The sequence below is a fragment of the Haliotis rufescens genome, unplaced genomic scaffold, assembly GCF_023055435.1.
Source record: "Haliotis rufescens isolate VD_foot unplaced genomic scaffold, xgHalRufe1.0.p SCAF_17, whole genome shotgun sequence".
Lineage (NCBI taxonomy): Eukaryota > Metazoa > Mollusca > Gastropoda > Lepetellida > Haliotidae > Haliotis > Haliotis rufescens.
The window spans coordinates 6,054,899-6,075,685 of NW_025963857.1; the positions used below are offsets into that span (position 1 = coordinate 6,054,899).

Here is a 20,787-nt window from a genome sequence, read left to right on the forward strand (position 1 = left end):
TGCCTGTTACATTTTGTGACTTAGTCATATTTTTAGTGTAGATAATCCATGCAATTTGTTCATTTCGTTTTGAAAAGAGTTAAAAATGTTTAGGGGAAATATATCTCCTTTCGCTTAAGTTAACCTGTCTATATTTTGTAAGAATACACTATTGCGCATTGATTATCTCCTTTAGCTATAGGCGTATAGAGCTTTATCACACACTTACCTTGCAATGTTGTGCATCGTATCTTATTCAAGCTGTATCACTGAGAGTGAGTGATATTCTCCATTACCGGAGTAGCTCTATTGCGCACTACCTTTCAATTTATCGTCTGTTATTCGGGCAGCCAGCGAGAAAGGTCCCAGGAGGATTTCAGGTCAAGCATGTAACGCGCACTCTATCTTTCTCCCTTTATACTGCTATTGCATCTTTGTGTTCAACACGATTAAATACCAGGATTCTGAATGACTTTTATCAATAAACAACACATGTGAAACAACGGGTTTGATGATAAACTTGTGGAAGACATGTAGAGAACATTTCCAAATTTAACGCATCAGTGACGAAAAAATATGTCGGATGCAATTCCCTATTTTGACTTGTACAAAAATCATGCAACAGTAATATCAACTTCAGCTTCAACATCTGAACACATGTGTATTCCTCTTTTGTACTAGATCCCAAACCTGCAAAGAATCAGTACAAAGAGAGAAATTTTTATGTGTCCAGTAAATGTCCCACCAATCTCGCAGAGCAATAATAATCCATAAATATATGTTTGTAATTTAATCATCTATAAAGGAAGTAGATGCGACAAGTGGAATTAATGCAAAGTGGATTCTCAAACACAAAGGATAAGCTTTAATGTTTGCAATAAGAGTTCACTGATGTCAAACATTTGATTCCTTTAACTTTTTACACCATTCTCCCACACGACATATAAAGAAAAGTCTTCGTTCCTTGATCCATGGGGAATTTGTAACTAATTTAAAACGTGATGACTTGAGATATTGTTAAGTGTTGATTCCCAAATTGAAAAGCGAATGTTGACCCAGAAATCGATATATACAGAACTAAATTGTAAGATCAATTAATACCAACAGACATCATCAAAGTGAGTGAGTGAGTGAGTTGGGTTTAACGCCGCTTTTAACAGTATTCCAGTTATAGTACGGCGTGTCAGCTTAATGTGGGAGGAAAGCCCGAAGTGATGCAGGTCTCAGACGTTTACCACTTCGGTGAAACCTACGAGCACGGATATGGTGCTGACAAACCTAGAAACATAATCGGGGCGAACCGGGATTCGAACCCACAATCATAGGTCTCTGGCGTGCCCAAGGGACGAAACTCTGCACAGCGAATCGCGGCGCCATAAACGACTGGGCCACCCGTGCCCTCACATCATCAAAGACCCAGCAACAAATACTGTTATTGGAAAACACATGATTAGGTTTACAATTATAAAAGGTAATACAATTAATGGGTCAGAAATGTGGCAGCATCAATACATAACAGTCCCTATAACATAAATCAGTGCACTCACGCATGCTCAGAATTTGTCACAGTCGAATGTCACGTGCTCCATTTTTCAACCCAGGAAACAGTGTTGGAAGGAGAACAAAAATCGATGTTTTCTTATAGTATAAACGTACGCACACGACACGTACATACACAATGTATGAAGGACTCAAATCGCACTTCTATAGGTACAGCCAGCATTCTAGAAACGTCTCAAACTGTGTAGTCGAACCCAGTGTAAATAACTGAAGAGAAGCCTGTAAACAAACCCCTCACAGCAGAACTATCCAAACCGGGATGGTTAGGGAGATGTCAAATGCTGATACGGAGTTTAGACTCCAAACACTGTTGGGGCTGCTCTATTCTGCGAGCTGCTGTGGGCCATTGGCCACCAAAACACTTGATGTTCTATGAGCCCCTCATTTACGAACTCTTCAATTCAGTTGCCGCTTACAATCATCAGAAAAAAAACGAATAAATATTCTCAGAACAACAGTTATCAAACATGATGAAATCTCTTTCCGAACACACAATTAAATAAAACACACACTAACCACTGTGTCAGGGCCACATGATAATCGGTCACAAAAATAAGCAGTCTGTCGTCATCTGCTGCTAAAAACGGCGGTGATTGCCATACTTCAGGATGTTTCCGTTGACAATGGTTGTGCTAGTTCCCACCAGTACGTCATGGGGGTAATGTTGAACGTAACTACAGATCGGGATTGTGATCTGGCTTTATGCAATTTGTAAACCGCGAACTTCACTGTCACCGTGAACAACTGAAGAACTGCCATGGCATTAAGCTAAGATCAGCCAAGCCAAAGTTCGGGGTGGAGATATAGTCATTCGTGATATGTATTACTGTAGGGCCGACACTGCAAACCAACTGTCCCATAATTACATCTTCAAAATACATAAAATCTTGTAATTAAATAAAGTTTGTTGAAGAAAGAATTCGTTCAGCGTTTATTTCACCATTTCTAAAATCTGTCACCCCTAGAATGGAAGATCTCATGTTGATTTTAAAGAAGTGACGTGTCGCGTCGATTTCCAAGAAAAGACTTGGTTGAGTCCACACAGGGCAAATATGCAACAGGCTGCGATGAAATTAAAACATATATCTTTGGAGGGCTATTTGATTTGAACTTCTTTTTTAAAAACTATGTGTTTTGAATCTGTATTTTGAACTAGTCAAGAATATGAGTGTTTTAATCTTGAACTTACGTAATATATGTTACAGTTATAACCCGTGACCCCTTTTCAGCGGATCTTTTAACCCATGTGTAATTCATTCGTGACCAACTCGTGTTATTCCGGGACAAACCGAATAGCGACTCGTGCCCCTCTCATGGCCATTTTTGCGACTGGGTTCCGTCTTAGCACAAAGGGGCATACCTAAAACAATTGTCAACTCACTGCGTTATGGTTCACATATATATCTCCATATATTATATATATTTTAGATGCAATTGAAAGCATATCTGGACATGCGGAATTATACAGTATGATTGAACATATTTTACTGTGTCTTGGCTATATTTCTAGATGCAAGACATATGGAAAATCAAAAATTATTTCTGAGGGATTCTTTGACGAAGAACTTGAAATCATTCGGAAAGGGGCGAGTGTTGACGAATGATGTGTAATTATGCGTTTTCAAAGCGCTCTTGTCGTCATGCGCTCGGTTCCAAATTATACTAACAGGTATCGAATCTGTAGTGGGACGACATCACATTTCAAAATACAGTAGGTTTATTTCCAAAATTGACCATGCTCTTTGTACGAAGATTTCAAAGAGCCTCACACGATTCCTGCTCAAAGGCTGTTTGATCAGGGTTAAAACATTCAAAGCATTAACAAAGCTTTCAAAACGTTTTAAGTTAGACATGTGGAGGATATTTTCAAATTTGACGCACTGATTACCAAAATGATGTCTGGTGCACTTCTCTATTATTGCTCTCTTCATGTGAATAATTGACTTGCCTATGCATGTGTCTGTGACGGATGCGACCGTTGGGGCAGGATATGCTCACCTCTTCGCCAACACCTGGTAGCATTCCTATATGATAGGGATTCATAATCACATGCTCATGACATAGTTAGAATTGTACAATAGTGTCTGTTACTAACAGACATTGCTTTTGATTATAGAAAGGGTATTGTTGCTTTTGATTGCATGAACCGTTAATTGTACCATGAGACTATACTTCTTAATAAAATATTATCTTGGCTGGTCTTGTCTTGTTATACCCGTAAAGATAATGGGTAGAATAGGTCTTCAGCAACCCATGCTTGCTGTAAAAGGCGACTATGCTTGTAAGAGGCAACTAACGGGATCAGGTAGTCCGGCTCGCTGACTTGGTTGATGCATGTCATCAATCCCTATTGCGTGGATCGATGCTCATGATATTAATCACTGGATTGTCTGGTCCAGACTCCATTATTTACAGCCCGCCGTCATATAGCTTGGATATTGCTTAGAGCAGCGTTAAACAACAAACCAACCAACTCTTGGCTTGTCCTGTCTTGTTGCACATTTACTGCCCTGCCCTGCCCTGCCCTGCCCTGCCCTGCCCTGCCCTGCCCTGCCCTCAATCACAGATTGATTCAAACATCATATTGTTTTCCTGAATATTAAGTTAGGGTCCTGAGACGCATTTCCTCCACCATGTGGCCGCCATGAAAACCTCTTCTCTCGGATTAAAGTATATGTCTCCCATGATGCCACAGTTCCTGTTTCCGGTCTTACTTCCTACCAAGATGTATCCGAGCTGCTCCATTGATCACCACTTGCACCTTTGCCCGTAATCTGCAAGAAGACTCCCCATCTTTTGATAAAGATGACAAACCAATAAAAATGCTTTTTGAAAGAATCCCTCCTTCATGGTATTAAGTATATAGTCTTGACTATTGGTGATGGCCACCCTGCTACAACAACAAATATTGCTGTTAGGTTCCAACATGGGAATACAATTGTAGAATACTATAATTGGTATTCGATGATAACAAAAATATATGAAGTCAACCCCAGTGAATACCCAGTCTCGATTATCCGACGATTCCATCGGGCGTAACAAGCCAAATGAGGGTGAAAATGATGTGAAGGTTTGTAAAATGGGTAAGCATGTCGTGCCCTACCGGTAGCACCGCCACTCACACAACTTGCATAACAAAGACATTGGTTGTTGGCTGACTGCATGCCACGCAGCACTACTCCTGCCATGCGGCGGCGGGAAAAAATCAAGTGATCGCTAAACCGGAAAATACAGTGGAACGGCAGCGTTTTTACTGATTTTGTTGAAACTAGATTGAGATGGCTGTGTACACATGCGGGGATTTGCTGCTTAAAAGTAAATAAAAAATAACTTTAACAAATATCAAACAGTGGAGGCAGTTTTGTAATGTCTTGGATCAAAGATTTCTTTTTACATTTGCATTACTTATAAATGCTACTTTACCTTGGAGGCAGCAGGTGCATGAATAAAGTTGAGAAGAGCAATATCGGCAAAAGTTACCTGACAATACATGCTCGCTGATACTGTTATATACAAAACATGTCCTATCAGAAACAAATGAAAAAAAGTAATGTTAGGTTCCGGGCTTCTCGGAAGACAATTACAAAGATCTTTCAATGTAATGCGTCATATTGATTTGGCATGATATGTGCTTTTATTGCAGTGCCTTTACAGTAACCTTCAAGTTAATAATAATACGTTATACATTTAATGCGTGTTGCCATGCGCCAGTGCATTTTCATAAGGGAACATAAAGTTATCAATAGAGTCACCATGGATACCCTGTGACGTATACCTTCAAGATTTGAATGACAGTATTGCAACACATAACAATAGTTCATTTAACAGGAGGACGATGGCTAATGCACTGGTGTGCATACTGGTATCTACTCTGCTCTGTGCTACAGGTTTGTTTCTCTTTCATAGTTCACACTTTTAGTGTGTTTGTTCCTGTGGCGATCGCCTCCGTGGTCTAGTGGTTCGATCCCCGGCCGCGTCATACTAAAAGACATTAAAAGATGGTACTTGTTGTTACCCTGTCTGCCGCTCGACATTAAGGGGCTAAAACAAGGACTGGTCGCTCGGAGTCAGTATCCTGTGTCTGAGTGGGGCATTCATGTTAAACTGCGGCATGGTATCTCAGTGAGCTAGCACCATAAATCGGCATCAGTCCGGACCAGTACAAGCAGCCACACAAACACACACACGTACATGCACGTCGCTATATAAGTGCAATAATCTTTGACGCGACGCTAAACCAAATTTCACCTCACCTTGAACCTGAGGCAAACACCCAGTACGTGTATCCGTTCATATTGCGTCATTCTAGGGAAAGACGATATCAGGATATAACGACTACTTTATTACTTCCGTTGTTTTCAAGGAGCGCCATACGACTCGTGTTCAAATTATGTTTGATCAGGGCTATAGCATTCACGGTTTCCAAAGCCCGTAGGTCAGGAGTCGTTCACCTAACACCGGGTATGATCCCCAACTGTCGGAGACTCATAAACACGTGCTTGTGACATAGTGGGAAGTGTACGAAAGACTCTTATGGTTGTGAAATGGGATTTTGTCACTTTTGTCATTTCATTGAATTTCATTTGAATGTGAAATCGTTGTGGGCATGTGGTAGCCTCTTCGTCAGTGCCTAGTTGTGTTAAAATAGGTAGTAAAAGTATCTAATAATAGATTCTCATGAAAACTGTTATTTGACCTTCTTCCGAATGAACAAATCAATTCTCGAATAAAGCAGATCCGGCTTATTTACAAACTTACCCATATGGACAACGCCATGACTTGCATCGTATTTCTATTTTGAAATTTGAATATATCAGATCAAGCGCTAAACGTTGATGTAACCCAAATTGTAAAGCGTTACCCAATTTTAGGAATTATGAATTACTAAAATGTCATCTTCTGCAAGGTAACATTTGATACAAGTCAAGAAAGTGAAGCTTCTGTAACCTTTAGCTTGACTGTGTACTTTGAATACTTATTTACATCTTGACTGTATACCTATTTAGTTTGTACATGTCCACTGACAAAAAACGTCATATTAATAGGGTAACTATTGCAAGCTTGCACTTTCCAGTCTATAGTTGTCATTGACACAGCAGCATAAGGGCTCAACTATCTGTTCCATTAAACACTATGAACTTAACTGGGGTTACTTGTTTTCATACAATCATGCCTTGTGTAACAGACAGGTGAACGAAAGACATCTTTTAACACAAGCACAGGGGTGGTTTCTGGGTGTTTGTTAAATATGTTTTTTAAAACTAATTAATGTTAATTTTGACAACCGCGTTCTCTCGATCCAGGTTTGGATCTACCGAACCTTGCGCTGAGCAAGCCCACAAAACAAAGCTCAGTATATGAAGGAAGGATATCTGATAGGGCTGTTGACGGCAACAACAACAGTAGCGTAACAGCCGACAGTTGTGCACATGGGGATAACGCTGCGGAGCCGTCGCTAGACTGGTGGCAGGTAGATCTTCAGAAGATCGTCGTTGTTCTAACTGTCTCCGTCACCAACAGGGGGGACTGTTGCCGTAAGTACATTGAACTTTTCGTGCGGATGGAATACGAACTGAAGAAAGTAATACAGTGAAGCCTCGTTAACTCGAACCCTATTACCTCGATACAGTGAAATCTCATTAGTCTTACATAATACTATTTATTACAATCCCACTAAAAATCCTGTAACAATTGTTTGCATGCAAAGGAAGTCAAAATTTATTCTTGTTTAAACATGTTACAGTTACTACTATACATGATGATGATGGTGATAATTATGATGCTGATGATAATTCAGTTGATCATAAAGATTTCTCATTTGTTAACATAACATGGCTACACGATAAATCGAAAATGACAATGAAGAGTGAAGCGTGGTTTATGTTACGATAAAACATTGTTTTATATGACGTCATTTCTTGATGAGCAACTTGATGACGTCATATATTGGACGACGTTAATGTTGAGAGGGGAGTGTCTAGGGAGTTGTTCCATAAATGCAGCTGGGCTACGCAGATAAACGCAGTGGCCGAACGACTGCACCCAAAAGTGGAAGAGATATGACAATCGGTAATAGGAGAAAAGGTACAGATAACCGACGGCAGGATTTTGAGAATATGCGGAAAATACCAAACTTAACCCACCAGTTCGTAAAATGGACCCGTCCGATTCCGAGGTCGCAATCTGTTTAGGTAGTCATCTTTAAAACTTGGGTAAATATTGTTAAAGCTTGTATATTTTATCAATATCCTCAAATAAACTACTTGTCGTTGCTGTTTAGCGTACAATAAAACACTGCAGGGAGAATAAACCACTGGTTGCCGCGCTCTTCATGGTTCATTCTCCCTGCAGCGTTTCATTGTAGGATAAACAATTCCCACTCGTTGCTTATTTCTTATATAAAAATCTATTTATGTGAGAATCAAATAACATCATACTAATAAAAAAATCACTTAGATTTCTTTTAGTTAAATCAAAATTTGTGAATACAATATAGTAGCAATTACTGGAAAATGAACACCCAAACAAATCTTTTCCCAAAATATCCCAGCCTATTTCAATCCGATGTATCATTTTCCAAGCAACAATACTGGCTTTCCAACGTGTTTCCACATTTCATCACAGACGACATACACTTCAATCCAATCCAATGTAATCCGAAACACTACAATATGATCCTGTGTAAATCACTGCAATTCACACATAGGATGTTTATTTGAAAGGATGTCATTTGTTCCTTGGACTTTTGGATGAGAATTGTGTATTTGATTTTTGTAAGAATGGGGACCGACCATTTCATTTTTTTCATTTTTGTGGTGGTTGTGGTGGGTTGGGAGGGTGGATGGGATGGGATTTTGTATCGAGATTAGTACAGCTACAAAACCAGATACTATGTTTTTATTTATAGCTATCAACCTGTATTATTTACCTGTAATTACTTTTTAAAAAATTTTCGGGGACAATGTTGTTGGGGTTTTTTTATAATGCTCGGTCCGGTCCCTTAAAATTACCTTTTACCTTCCATCCAGATGAAAGATTAACCAACTTCACTGTGGAGGTCCATACTTCTGACCCGATGACCAGCAACAACACCGGCCTACAAGTCTGCTATTTGCATGAAGGCACGGTGGGCAGAGGTCTGACAGTAGACTTGACCTGCGCCGTCAACACCATTGGACGTTACGTCAGAATAGTCAAGTACAACTCTGGTGTTAACCCTTTGACCCTGTGTGAAGTGGTGGTGAAGGGAGCCCCAGTGCACAACACATGCGGAGGTAAGAGAATTCAGGCAAATGCCTAGGTGACTTCACTTGTGCTTGCGATAGCATTGCTGTTCAATGTATCTAGCATTTCTTAAATCAAATCTAAATGCAAATCAATCCTGAATTGACACAATCTTCCTGTTAAATGAATCCTGGTAAAGGCGAACTGGCCATCGAATACATGTCAAATTATCAATACTTGAAATAAGCTGATTTTCAGAGCCCCGTTCAAACGTTCTCTGGTTGTCATCCCGAAAACAGACGCAGTTATCAATCTGTATCATAGTATTGTCTCTTCCAAGCGAAGGCACACGGGTTGAAACTTCACATTATTAAAGCAACAAATTTTGATTTCAAATCGTAAGAGATCTCTGCAAAAAGCAGAGTCAATTGTACGATTCCGACAATATTATAAGCATGTGTATCTAAACCACAATCAAATAGTAACAATAACATGTATCAATGCCAGTTTCACAAGGGTATTCACAATCGCTTGTCTGTCAAAAACACAAACACAAATAACGCATGCCTCCATTTATGTACGTCTTAATATGATTCAGAGTCATCTCTCGTGTTTGGTCTTGGCGCTACCGGAGCCAGGGAGCCCGACAACTTCATCGCCAGCTATGAAAACATCGGGAAGCTCGACTGTGCCAACATGTGTTTCAGAAAGGCTTCTTGCAACGCCTTCAACTCAAGGTCTCCCTCAATGGGCGTCGTCAGTTGCGAGCTGTTGGCCGTGACCCTTGACCCCATGACTAATGCAACATGGGATGTATATCAGATCATCGTGTAGACGTAATGCGATACAGAAAGGTAGGCTCCACGGTTTAAGCAGTGTCCAGTGAACAGCAGAGCGGGTACATGATGTTTGATGCAACCTTCAGCAATATGCCAACTGTATCACGACAAGGGACACCTCAAATGGCCTACAGACATTCTACTCACGAGTGTAATTGAACTCGGGCATTCACGGTGACATGTGAACGCCTACCCAAACGTAGCGGTATAAGGATGAGACACTACATCGCGTCGTTTAGACATTCTAACCATGAGTAGAATCGCACCTATTATTGCTTTTGCTATTTTGAACAATACTACCTGAATACCAGTTCGACACTTTGTATACAGCTGGAACCGAAATTATCTTTGACCGTTTCCACTGCTATTTCTTAAAGGATGAAGCTTTCGGCGGAGATACATGTAGTTCCCCCGTGCAGATTTCGGGTTAGAATAACTCTAACATAACAACTAGTATATGCATGTTCCCCATTGAAACACAAAACGCAATAGCCCATCGCATCCAACCCCAAATCCCTCCTTCCCCACCCTAACCCATCCCACACTCTCTATGTCATTCCAGGACATCAGGGTTAAAACAACACTATGCGTGTCCCCCGTGGCGACCCTGGTTAGAATAGGTCCCCAGTATTCTGCGCTTGTCTTTGTCTCCTTGGGAACATGTGTAACAATAGATCCCTGCTCTTTACGCTTGTCCCCCGTTGTACCCGGGTTAGAATAGGTCCCCAGTATCATGTGCTTGTCTCCTTGGGAACATGTGTAACAATAGATGCCTGCTCTTTACGCTTGTCCCCCGTGGTACCCGGGTTAGAATAGGTCCCCAGTATTCTGTGTTTGTCTCCTTTGGAACATGTGTTACAATTGATCTCTGCTTCTTATGCTTGTCCCCCCCCCCCCCCCCCCCCCCCCCCACCCCCACCCCCATCCCCTCCTGGCAACCCGGGTTAGAATAGGTCCCCAGTATTCTGCGCTTGTCTCCTTTGGAACATGTGTAACAATAGATGCCTGCTCTTTACGCTTGTCCCCCGTGGTACCCGGGTTAGAATAGGTCCCCTGTATTCTGCGCTTGTCTTTGTCTCCTTGGGAACATGTGTAACAATAGATCCCTGCTCTTTACGCTTGTCCCCCGTGGTACCCGGGTTAGAATAGGTCCCCAGTATTCTGTGTTTGTCTCCTTTGGAACATGTGTTACAATTGATCTCTGCTTCTTATGCTTGGCCCCCCCCCCCCCCCCCCCCCCCCCCCCCACCCCCACCCCCATCCCCTCCTGGCAACCCGGGTTAGAATAGGTCCCCTGTATTCTGCGCTTGTCTTTGTCTCCTTGGGAACATGTGTAACAATAGATCCCTGCTCTTTACGCTTGTCCCCCGTTGTACCCGGGTTAGAATAGGTCCCCAGTATCATGTGCTTGTCTCCTTTGGAACATGTGTTACAATAGATCCCTGCTCTTTACGCTTGTCGCCCGTTGTACCCGGGTTAGAATAGGTCCCCAGTATCATGTGCTTGTCTCCTTGGGAACATGTGTAACAATAGATCCCTGCTCTTTACGCTTGTCCCCCGTTGTACCCGGGTTAGAATAGGTCCCCAGTATCATGTGCTTGTCTCCTTTGGAACATGTGTAACAATAGATGCCTGCTCTTTATGCTTGTATTGCCGTGTACCGTATTGACATTTAATAGATTATTCACGATTTTGAAATTATTTTTGCAATTCAGTGTTCTCATTTGGAGCCAAACGGCTTGTAGTATCTTTTTCAACACCTCTTCCAGTCAGTTCTTTAAACAATAGAAAAACAATACACTGTTTTGTTGATCGAAATGTATGTAAGTAATATGTGTATTACTTCGATAACATTCACAACTTCATTATATATGATCATACTCATATTACGTACATTATTTTACAAAACTGAAATCGCCGTTATTTCTAACGTCCGCACGGAGAGCGGAAGGTCCGGGGTTCGATCCCCGTCCGCGTCATACCAAAAGACGTTACAAATTGGTACTTGTTGTTACCCTGTCTGGCGCTCGGCATTAAGGGACTAAAACAAGGACTGGTCGGCTCGGAGTCAGTATACTGTGTCTGAGTGGGGCATTCATGTTAAACTGCGGCATGGTATCTCAGTGAGCTAGCACTATAAATCGGCATCAGTCCGGACTAGCACAAGCAGCCACACAAACACACACACGTACATGCACGTTGCTATATAAGTACCATTATCTTGGACGCGACGTTAAACTCCATTTCACCTCCAACATGAGGGACATAATTTTGGAAACGGAAGCTTGTCATAGATTGTCTTAGATAAATAGAGTGACCTCCCTTCAGAGAGCTGTAATGTTCACCACCCAGCTCTGCGTTTTGCTTTACTTACTCTCCCCGATATCCTCTGAGGCCACATTTATAGGTGATCTAACGTCCCAATAGCATGATCAACAACTACAGGTGAAATGGGTTTCTCGGTCGACCTCTGGAGACTTAGAATTGGGACCTATCAACTTCGTCACCCTCGGAGTTCCCGTCTTGTATGTGGCCATGACATGTACATAGAGTACGGACAGTGGACACCGGGTATGGAGACAAGCTATAGGACTGCGTGTGTGATGCTGATTCTAGTCAGTGTGGCCATGGGTGGTTGTACGCTCACCCAACTATACCAGGATTGGATATTTCATGGATATTAAGGGAGGATTTCTCATACATGATGGATTCGAATCGCCTACTTCGAAAAGGTACACAATGACTTTTTGTGTTTTCACGCTGTCTCCGTATCATATTGTCTGGTGATGTTGAGCTGAATCCAGGACCCACTGATGCTGATACATAAAAGCTTCATCAAGAACTGCCAGCAGAAATAAAATCCATGAGAAATGACATTACTATTGAGATTAAAGATCTTAAATCAAGTGTGACCAAGCTGAATGAAAATCTAGTGACCATTCAATCCAACATTGCTGATGATAAAGATATCATGCGTGTTGATATAGATGATTTTGCAGAAAGACTGAAAAATTTAGAGGATTCTTCTGTGCCACACGCCACCTGCAATGACCGCGTCTCCATGCTAACAGATAACTTGATGTGCTAGAGAACACGATTGATTATCATGAATAGTGCATGGTCTATGTGGAAAACTCAAAGACGAACGAGTTGATATATACAATGGTTTGACCAAACATCAACGCGACAAACTACGTGAACTCAGTGAGACCAACAAATTTGGGTACTATAAGAAAGGCTAACTGTGACAGACAGACTTCTAGCTACTGTCAGTGAGTGTAATACTCCAGCCACTTCCAGTGTGACAGATATAACACAGTCTAACACAGAAGGGGTTAATCAGGATAACGGACCAAGATTACGTCAAGACACAAACAGAGCAGGAGATAGGGGTGTGGCCAGGACGCGCCATATCACAGTGACAACAAGAACAGGAGATAGGGGTGTGGCCAGGGCGCGCCAGATCACAGTGACAACAAGAACAGGAGATAGGGGTGTGGCCAGGACGCGCCAGATCACAGTGACAACCAGAACAGGAGATAGGGGTGTGGCCAGGACGCGCCAGATCACAGTGACAACCAGAACAGGAGATAGGGGTGTGGCCAGGGCGCGCCTGATTACAGTGACCACCAGGACAGGAGATAGGGGTGTGGCAAGGGCGCGCCAGATCACAGTGACAACAAGAACAGGAGATAGGGGTGTGGCCAGGGCGCGCCAGATCACAGTGACAACCAGAACAGGAGATAGGGGTGTGGCCAGGACGCGCCAGATCACAGTGACAACCAGAACAGGAGATAGGGGTGTGGCCAGGGCGCGCCAGATCACAGTGACAACCAGAACAGGAGATAGGGGTGTGGCCAGGACGCGCCATATCACAGTGACAACCAGAACAGGAGATAGGGGTGTGGCCAGGACGCGCCATATCACAGTGACAACCAGAACAGGAGATAGGGGTGTGGCCAGGACGCGCTATATCACAGTGACAACCAGAACAGGAGATAGGGATGTGGCCAGGGCGCGCAAGATCACAGTGACAACCAGAACAGGAGATAGGGGTGTGGCCAGGACGCGCCAGATTACGGTGACAACCAGAACAGGAGATAGGGGTGTGGCCATGGCGCGCCAGATTACAGTGACAACCAGGACAGGAGATAAGGATGTGGCCAGGACGCGCAAGATCACAGTGACAACCAGGACAGGAGATAGGGGTGTGGCCAGGACGCGCCAGATTACAGTGACAACCAGAACAGGAGATAAGGATGTGGCCAGGGCGCGCAAGATCACAGTGACAACCAGAACAGGAGATAGGGATGTGGCCAGGGCGCGCAAGATCACAGTGACAACCAGAACAGGAGATAGGGATGTGGCCAGGGCGCGCCAGATCACAGTGACAACCAGGACAGGAGATAGGGGTGTGGCCAGGACGCGCCAGATTACAGTGACAACCAGGACAGGAGATAGGGGTGTGGCAAGGGCGCGCCATATCACAGTGACAACCAGAACAGGAGATAAGGATGTGGCCAGGACGCGCCAGATCACAGTGACAACCAGAACAGGAGATAAGGATGTGGCCAGGACGCGCAAGATCACAGTGACAACCAGGACAGGAGATAGGGGTGTGGCCAGGACGCGCCATATCACAGTGACAACCAGGACAGGAGATAGGGGTGTGGCCAGGACGCGCCATATCACAGTGACAACCAGAACAGGAGATAGGGGTGTGGCCAGGGCGCGCCATATCACAGTGACAACCAGAACAGGAGATAGGGATGTGGCCAGGGCGCGCAAGATCACAGTGACAACCAGAACAGGAGATAAGGATGTGGCCAGGACGCGCCAGATTACAGTGACAACCAGGACAGGAGATAGGGGTGTGGCAAGGGCGCGCCATATCACAGTGAAAACCAGAACAGGAGATAGGGAGGTGGCCAGGGCGCGCCAGATCACAGTGACAGCCAGAACAGGAGATAGGGGTGTGGCCAGGGCGCGCCAGATCACAGTGACAGCCAGAAGAGGAGATAGGGGTGTGGCCATGGCGCGCAAGATCACAGTGACAACCAGAACAGGAGATAGGGGTGTGGCCAGGGCGCGCCAGATCACAGTGACAGCCAGAACAGGAGATAGGGGTGTGGCCAGGGCGCTCCAGATCACAGTGACAGCCAGAACAGGAGATAGGGGTGTGGCCAGGGCCCGCCAGAACACAGTGACAACCAGAACAGGAGATAGGGGTGTGGCCAGGGCCCTCCAGAACATAGTGTCAACCAGAACAGGAGATAGGGGTGTGGCCAGGACGCGCCAGATCACAGTGACAACCAGGACAGGAGATAGGGGTGTGGCCAGGACGCGCCAGATTACAGTGACAACCAGAACAGGAGATAAGGATGTGGCCAGGACGCGCCAGATTACAGTGACAACCAGGACAGGAGATAAGGATGTGGCCAGGACGCGCCAGATTACAGTGACAACCAGGACAGGAGATAGGGGTGTGGCCAGGACGCGCCAGATTACAGTGAAAACCAGAACAGGAGATAGGGGTGTGGCCAGGGCGCGCCTGATTACAGTGACCACCAGGACAGGAGATAGGGGTGTGGCCAGGAGGCGCAAGATCACAGTGACAACCAGAACAGGAGATAGGGGTGTGGCCAGGGCGCGCAAGATCACAGTGACAACCAGAACAGGGGATAGGGGTGTGGCCAGGGCGCGCCAGATCACAGTGACAACCAGAACAGGAGATAGGGGTGTGGCCAGGGTCCGCCAGATCACAGTGACAACCAGGACAGGAGATAGGGATGTGGCCAGGGCGCACCAGATCACAGTGACAACCAGGACAGGAGATAGGGGTGTGGCCAGGACGCGCCAGATTACAGTGACAACCAGGACAGGAGATAGGGGTGTGGCAAGGGCGCGCCATATCACAGTGACAACCAGAACAGGAGATAGGGAGGTGGCCAGGGCGCGCCAGATCACAGTGACAACCAGGACAGGAGATAGGGGTGTGGCCAGGCCGCGCCACATGACAGTGACAACCAGAACAGGAGATAGGGGTGTGGCCAGGGCGCGCCTGATTACAGTGACCACCAGGACAGGAGATAGGGGTGTGGCCAGGGCGCGCCAGATCACAGTGACAACCAGAACAGGAGATAGGGGTGTGGCCAGGGTCCGCCAGATCACAGTGACAACCAGGACAGGAGATAGGGATGTGGCCAGGGCGCGCCAGATCACAGTGACAACCAGGACAGGAGATAGGGGTGTGGCCAGGACGCGCCAGATTACAGTGACAACCAGGACAGGAGATAGGGGTGTGGCAAGGGCGCGCCATATCACAGTGACAACCAGAACAGGAGATAAGGATGTGGCCAGGACGCGCCAGATCACAGTGACAACCAGAACAGGAGATAAGGATGTGGCCAGGACGCGCCAGATCACAGTGACAACCAGGACAGGAGATAGGGGTGTGGCCAGGACGCGCCATATCACAGTGACAACCAGAACAGGAGATAGGGATGTGGCCAGGGCGCGCAAGATCACAGTGACAACCAGAACAGGAGATAAGGATGTGGCCAGGACGCGCCAGATTACAGTGACAACCAGGACAGGAGATAGGGGTGTGGCAAGGGCGCGCCATATCACAGTGAAAACCAGAACAGGAGATAGAGGTGTGGCCAGGGCGCTCCAGATCACAGTGACAACCAGAACAGGAGATAGGGAGGTGGCCAGGGCGCGCCAGATCACAGTGACAGCCAGAACAGGAGATAGGGGTGTGGCCAGGGCGCGCCAGATCACAGTGACAGCCAGAAGAGGAGATAGGGGTGTGGCCATGGCGCGCAAGATCACAGTGACAACCAGAACAGGAGATAGGGGTGTGGCCAGGGCGCGCCAGATCACAGTGACAGCCAGAACAGGAGATAGGGGTGTGGCCAGGGCGCTCCAGATCACAGTGACAGCCAGAACAGGAGATAGGGGTGTGGCCAGGGCCCGCCAGAACACAGTGACAACCAGAACAGGAGATAGGGGTGTGGCCAGGGCCCTCCAGAACATAGTGTCAACCAGAACAGGAGATAGGGGTGTGGCCAGGGCGCGCCAGATCACAGTGACAGCCAGAACAGGAGATAGGGGTGTGGCCAGGGCGCTCCAGATCACAGTGACAGCCAGAACAGGAGATAGGGGTGTGGCCAGGACGCGCCAGATCACAGTGACAACGAGCACAGGAGATAGGGGTGTGGCCAGGGCGCGCCAGATTACAGTGACAACCAGCACAGGAGATAGGGGTGTGGCCAGGGCGCGCCATATCACAATGACAACCAGAACAGGAGATAGGGGTGTGGCCAGGGCGCGCAAGATCACAGTGACAGCCAGAACAGGAGATAGGGGTGTGGCCAGGGCGCGCCAGATCACAGTGACAGCCAGAACAGGAGATAGGGGTGTGGCCAGGGCGCTCCAGATCACAGTGACACCCAGAACAGGAGATAGGGGTGTGGCCAGGGCGCGCCAGATCACAGTGACAACCAGAACAGGAGATAGGGGTGTGGCCAGGGCGCGCAAGATCACAGTGACAACCAGAACAGGGGATAGGGGTGTGGCCAGGGCGCTCCAGATCACAGTGACAACCAGAACAGGAGATAGGGGTGTGGCCATGGCGCGCCAGATCACAGTGACAACCAGAACAGGAGATAGGGGTGTGGCCAGGGCGCGCAAGATCACAGTGACAACCAGAACAGGGGATAGGGGTGTGGCCAGGGCGCTCCAGATCACAGTGACAACCAGAACAGGAGATAGGGGTGTGGCCATGGCGCGCCAGATCACAGTGACAACCAGAACAGGAGATAAGGGTGTGGCCATGGCGCGCCAGATCACAGTGACAACCAGAACAGGAGATAGGGGTGTGGCCAGGGCGCGCCAGATCACAGTGACAACCAGAACAGGAGATAGGGGTGTGGCCAGGGTCCGCCAGATCACAGTGACAACCAGAACAGGAGATAAAGGTGTGGCCAGGGCGCGCCAGATCACAGTGACAACCAGAACAGGAGATAGGGGTGTGGCCAGGGTCCGCCAGATCACAGTGACAACAAGAACAGGAGATAGGGGTGTGGCCAGGGTCCGCCAGATCACTGTGACAGCCAGAACAGGAGATAGGGGTGTGGCCAGATCACAGTGACAACCAGAACAGGAGATAGGGGTGTGGCCAGGGTCCGCCAGATCACAGTGACAACCAGAACAGGAGATAGGGGTGTGGCCAGGGCGCGCCAGATCACAGTGACAGCCAGAACAGGAGATAGGGGTGTGGCCAGGGCGCGCAAGATCACAGTGAAAACCAGAACAGGGGATAGGGGTGTGGCCAGGGTCCGCCAGATCACAGTGACAACCAGGACAGGAGATAGGGGTGTGGCCAGGGCGCGCCAGATCACAGTGACAACCAGGACAGGAGATAGGGGTGTGGCCAGGGCGCTCCAGATCACAGTGACAGCCAGAACAGGAGATAGGGGTGTTGCCATGGCGCGCCAGATCACAGTGACAACCAGAACAGGAGATAGGGGTGTGGCCAGGGCGCGCAAGATCACAGTGACAACCAGAACAGGAGATAGGGGTGTGGCCAGGACGCGCCAGATCACAGTAACAACCAGAACAGGAGATAAGGGTGTGTCCAGGGCGCGCCAGATCACAGTGAGAGCCAGAACAGGAGATAGGGGTGTGGCCAGGGCGCACCAGATCACAGTGACAACCAGAACAGGAGATAGGGGTGTGGCCAGGGCGCGCCAGATCACAGTGACAACCAGAACAGGAGATAGGGGTGTGGCCAGGGCGCGCCAGATCACAGTGACAACCAGAACAGGAGATAGGGGTGTGGCCAGGGCGCGCCAGATCACAGTGACAACCAGAACAGGGGATAGGGGTGTGGCCAGGGCGCGCCAGATCACAGTGACAGCCAGAACAGGAGATAGAGGTGTGGCCAGGGCGCGCAAGATCACAGTGACAACCAGAACAGGAGATAGGGGTGTGGTCAGGGCCCGCCAGATCACAGTGAAAGCCAGAACGAACCATCATTTTTATTCTGGAATGTTAACGGATTATTGTCAAAGATAACGAACAGTGTCCTTGTACATTTTATTTATAAGCTTGATGTTGTAGGACTGTGTGAAACTATGTGTGAGATCTATGTGGTTTTTAGTGACTATATTCATTTTAGTGTTGATGCTGTTAGAACTGCGACACACGGCACACTCTCTGGTGGTATTTCGTGCCAGATCACAGGGCGCGCCAGATCACAGTGACAGCCAGAACAGGAGATAGGGGTGTGGCCATGGCGCGCCAGATCACAGTGACAACCAGAACAGGAGATAGGGGTGTGGCCAGGGCGCGCCAGATCACAGTGACAGCCAGAACAGGAGATAGGGGTGTGGCCAGGGCCCTCCAGATCACAGTGACAACCAGAACAGGAGATAGGGGTGTGGCCAGGGCGCGCCAGGTCACAGTGACAACCAGAACAGGGGATAGGGGTGTGGCCAGGGTCCGCCAGATCACGGTGACAACCAGAACAGGAGATAGAGGTGTGGCCAGGGTCCGCAGATCACAGTGACAACAAGAACAGGAGATAGGGGTGTGGCCAGGGCCCGCCAGATCAGTGACAACCAGGACAGGAGATAGGGGTGTGGCCAGGGCGCGCCAGATCACAGTGACAGCCAGAACAGGAGATAGGGGATGTGGCCAGGGCGCGCCAGATCACAGTGACAACCAGAACAGGGGATAGGGGTGTGGCCAGGGTCCGCCAGATCACAGTGACAACAAGAACAGGAGATAGGGGATGTGGCCAGGGCGCGCCAGATCACAGTGACAACCAGAACAGGAGATAGGGGTGTGGCCAGGGCGCGCCAGATCACAGTGACAACCAGAACAGGGGATAGGGGTGTGGCCAGGGCGCGCCAGATCACAGTGACAACCAGAACAGGGGATAGGGGTGTGGCCAGGGCGCGTCAGATCACAGTGACAACCAGAACAGGAGATAGGGGTGTGGCCAGATCACAGTGACAACCAGAACAGGAGATAGGGGTGTGGCCAGATCACAGTGACAACCAGAACAGGGGATAGGGGTGTGGCCAGGGCGCGCCAGATCACAGTGATAACCAGAACAGGAGATAGGGGTGTGGCCAGGGTCCGCCAGATCACAGTGACAACCAGAACAGGAGATAGGGGTGTGGTCAGGGCGCACCAGATCACAGTGACAACCAGAACAGGGGATAGGGGTGTGGCCAGGGCGCTCCAGATCACAGTGACAACCAGAACAGGAGATAGGGGTGTGGCCAGGGCGCTCCAGATCACAGTGACAACCAGAACAGGAGATAGGGGTGTGGTCAGGGCCCTCCAGATCACAGTGACAGCCAGAACGAACCATCATTCTTATTCTGGAATGTAAACGGATTATTGTCAAAGATAACGAACAGTGTCCTTGTACATTTTATTTATAAGCTTGATGTTGTAGGACTGTGTGAAACTATGTGTGAGATCTATGTGGTTTTTAGTGACTATGTTCATTTTAGTGTTGATGCTGTTAGAACTGCGACACACGGCACACTCTCTGGTGGTATTTCGTGCTTAGTTAGAAAGTCAGTTATGCATTATGTGAAGTTTTCTAAAATATGCTCCAATTGTGCATTTGTGTTATTTGATAAACATTTTCTTGATACAAATAGAGATGTACTTTTAGGATCTGTCTATATAAATCCGAAAAAATACATCATGGTATAAAGATAAAGATATTCATTGTGGAATATCTATTTTTCAAGACTCCCTAGTTGATGCGCTACAGCAATATGGACGTGTTTCAGTTTTGATTGGGGGAGACTTCAATGCACGCACCGGAACACATTTGGATTTTGTAGACGATGATATAATGTCAGCATTGAATATAGATCATTGGGATTTTATTGGCCCTTCTCTGAATATTAAACGTTTTTCCTATGATAGAACGACCAAAACAGATATGGCAAGAAGGTGATAGATTTATGTTCATCTGTTAACCTTAATATTTTAATAGGTGAGGTGAAATGGGGTTTAACGTCGCGTCCAAGATTAGTGCACTTATATAGCGACGTGCATGCACGTGTGTGTGTGTGGCTGCTTGTACTAGTCCGGACTGATGCCGATTTATAGTGCTATCAGACTGAGATACCATGCCGCAGTTTAACATGAA

The 20,787-nt window shown here is 47.0% G+C and overlaps 1 protein-coding gene across 1 annotated transcript; it reads left to right on the forward strand.

The window, feature by feature from the left end:
- Positions 1 to 5,374: 5,374 nt before the first annotated feature.
- LOC124124357 (fucolectin-like) lies at positions 5,375 to 10,208 on the forward strand. The gene is made up of 4 exons (XM_046487530.2): positions 5,375 to 5,426; positions 6,843 to 7,073; positions 8,568 to 8,813; positions 9,362 to 10,208. Exons 1-4 carry the CDS (start codon positions 5,375 to 5,377, stop codon positions 9,595 to 9,597), a joined length of 765 nt encoding a protein of 254 aa, XP_046343486.2. The 3' UTR covers positions 9,598 to 10,208.
- Positions 10,209 to 20,787: the final 10,579 nt, after the last annotated feature.

Coding starts and splice junctions, on each gene's coding strand:
- LOC124124357 (XM_046487530.2), top strand. CDS start 5,375: ATGGCTAATGCACTGGTGTGCATACTGGTATCTACTCTGCTCTGTGCT. Junction 7,074..8,567: donor CAACAGGGGGGACTGTTGCC/GTAAGTACATTG, acceptor CCTTCCATCCAG/ATGAAAGATTAACCAACTTC. Junction 8,814..9,361: donor AGTGCACAACACATGCGGAG/GTAAGAGAATTC, acceptor AATATGATTCAG/AGTCATCTCTCGTGTTTGGT.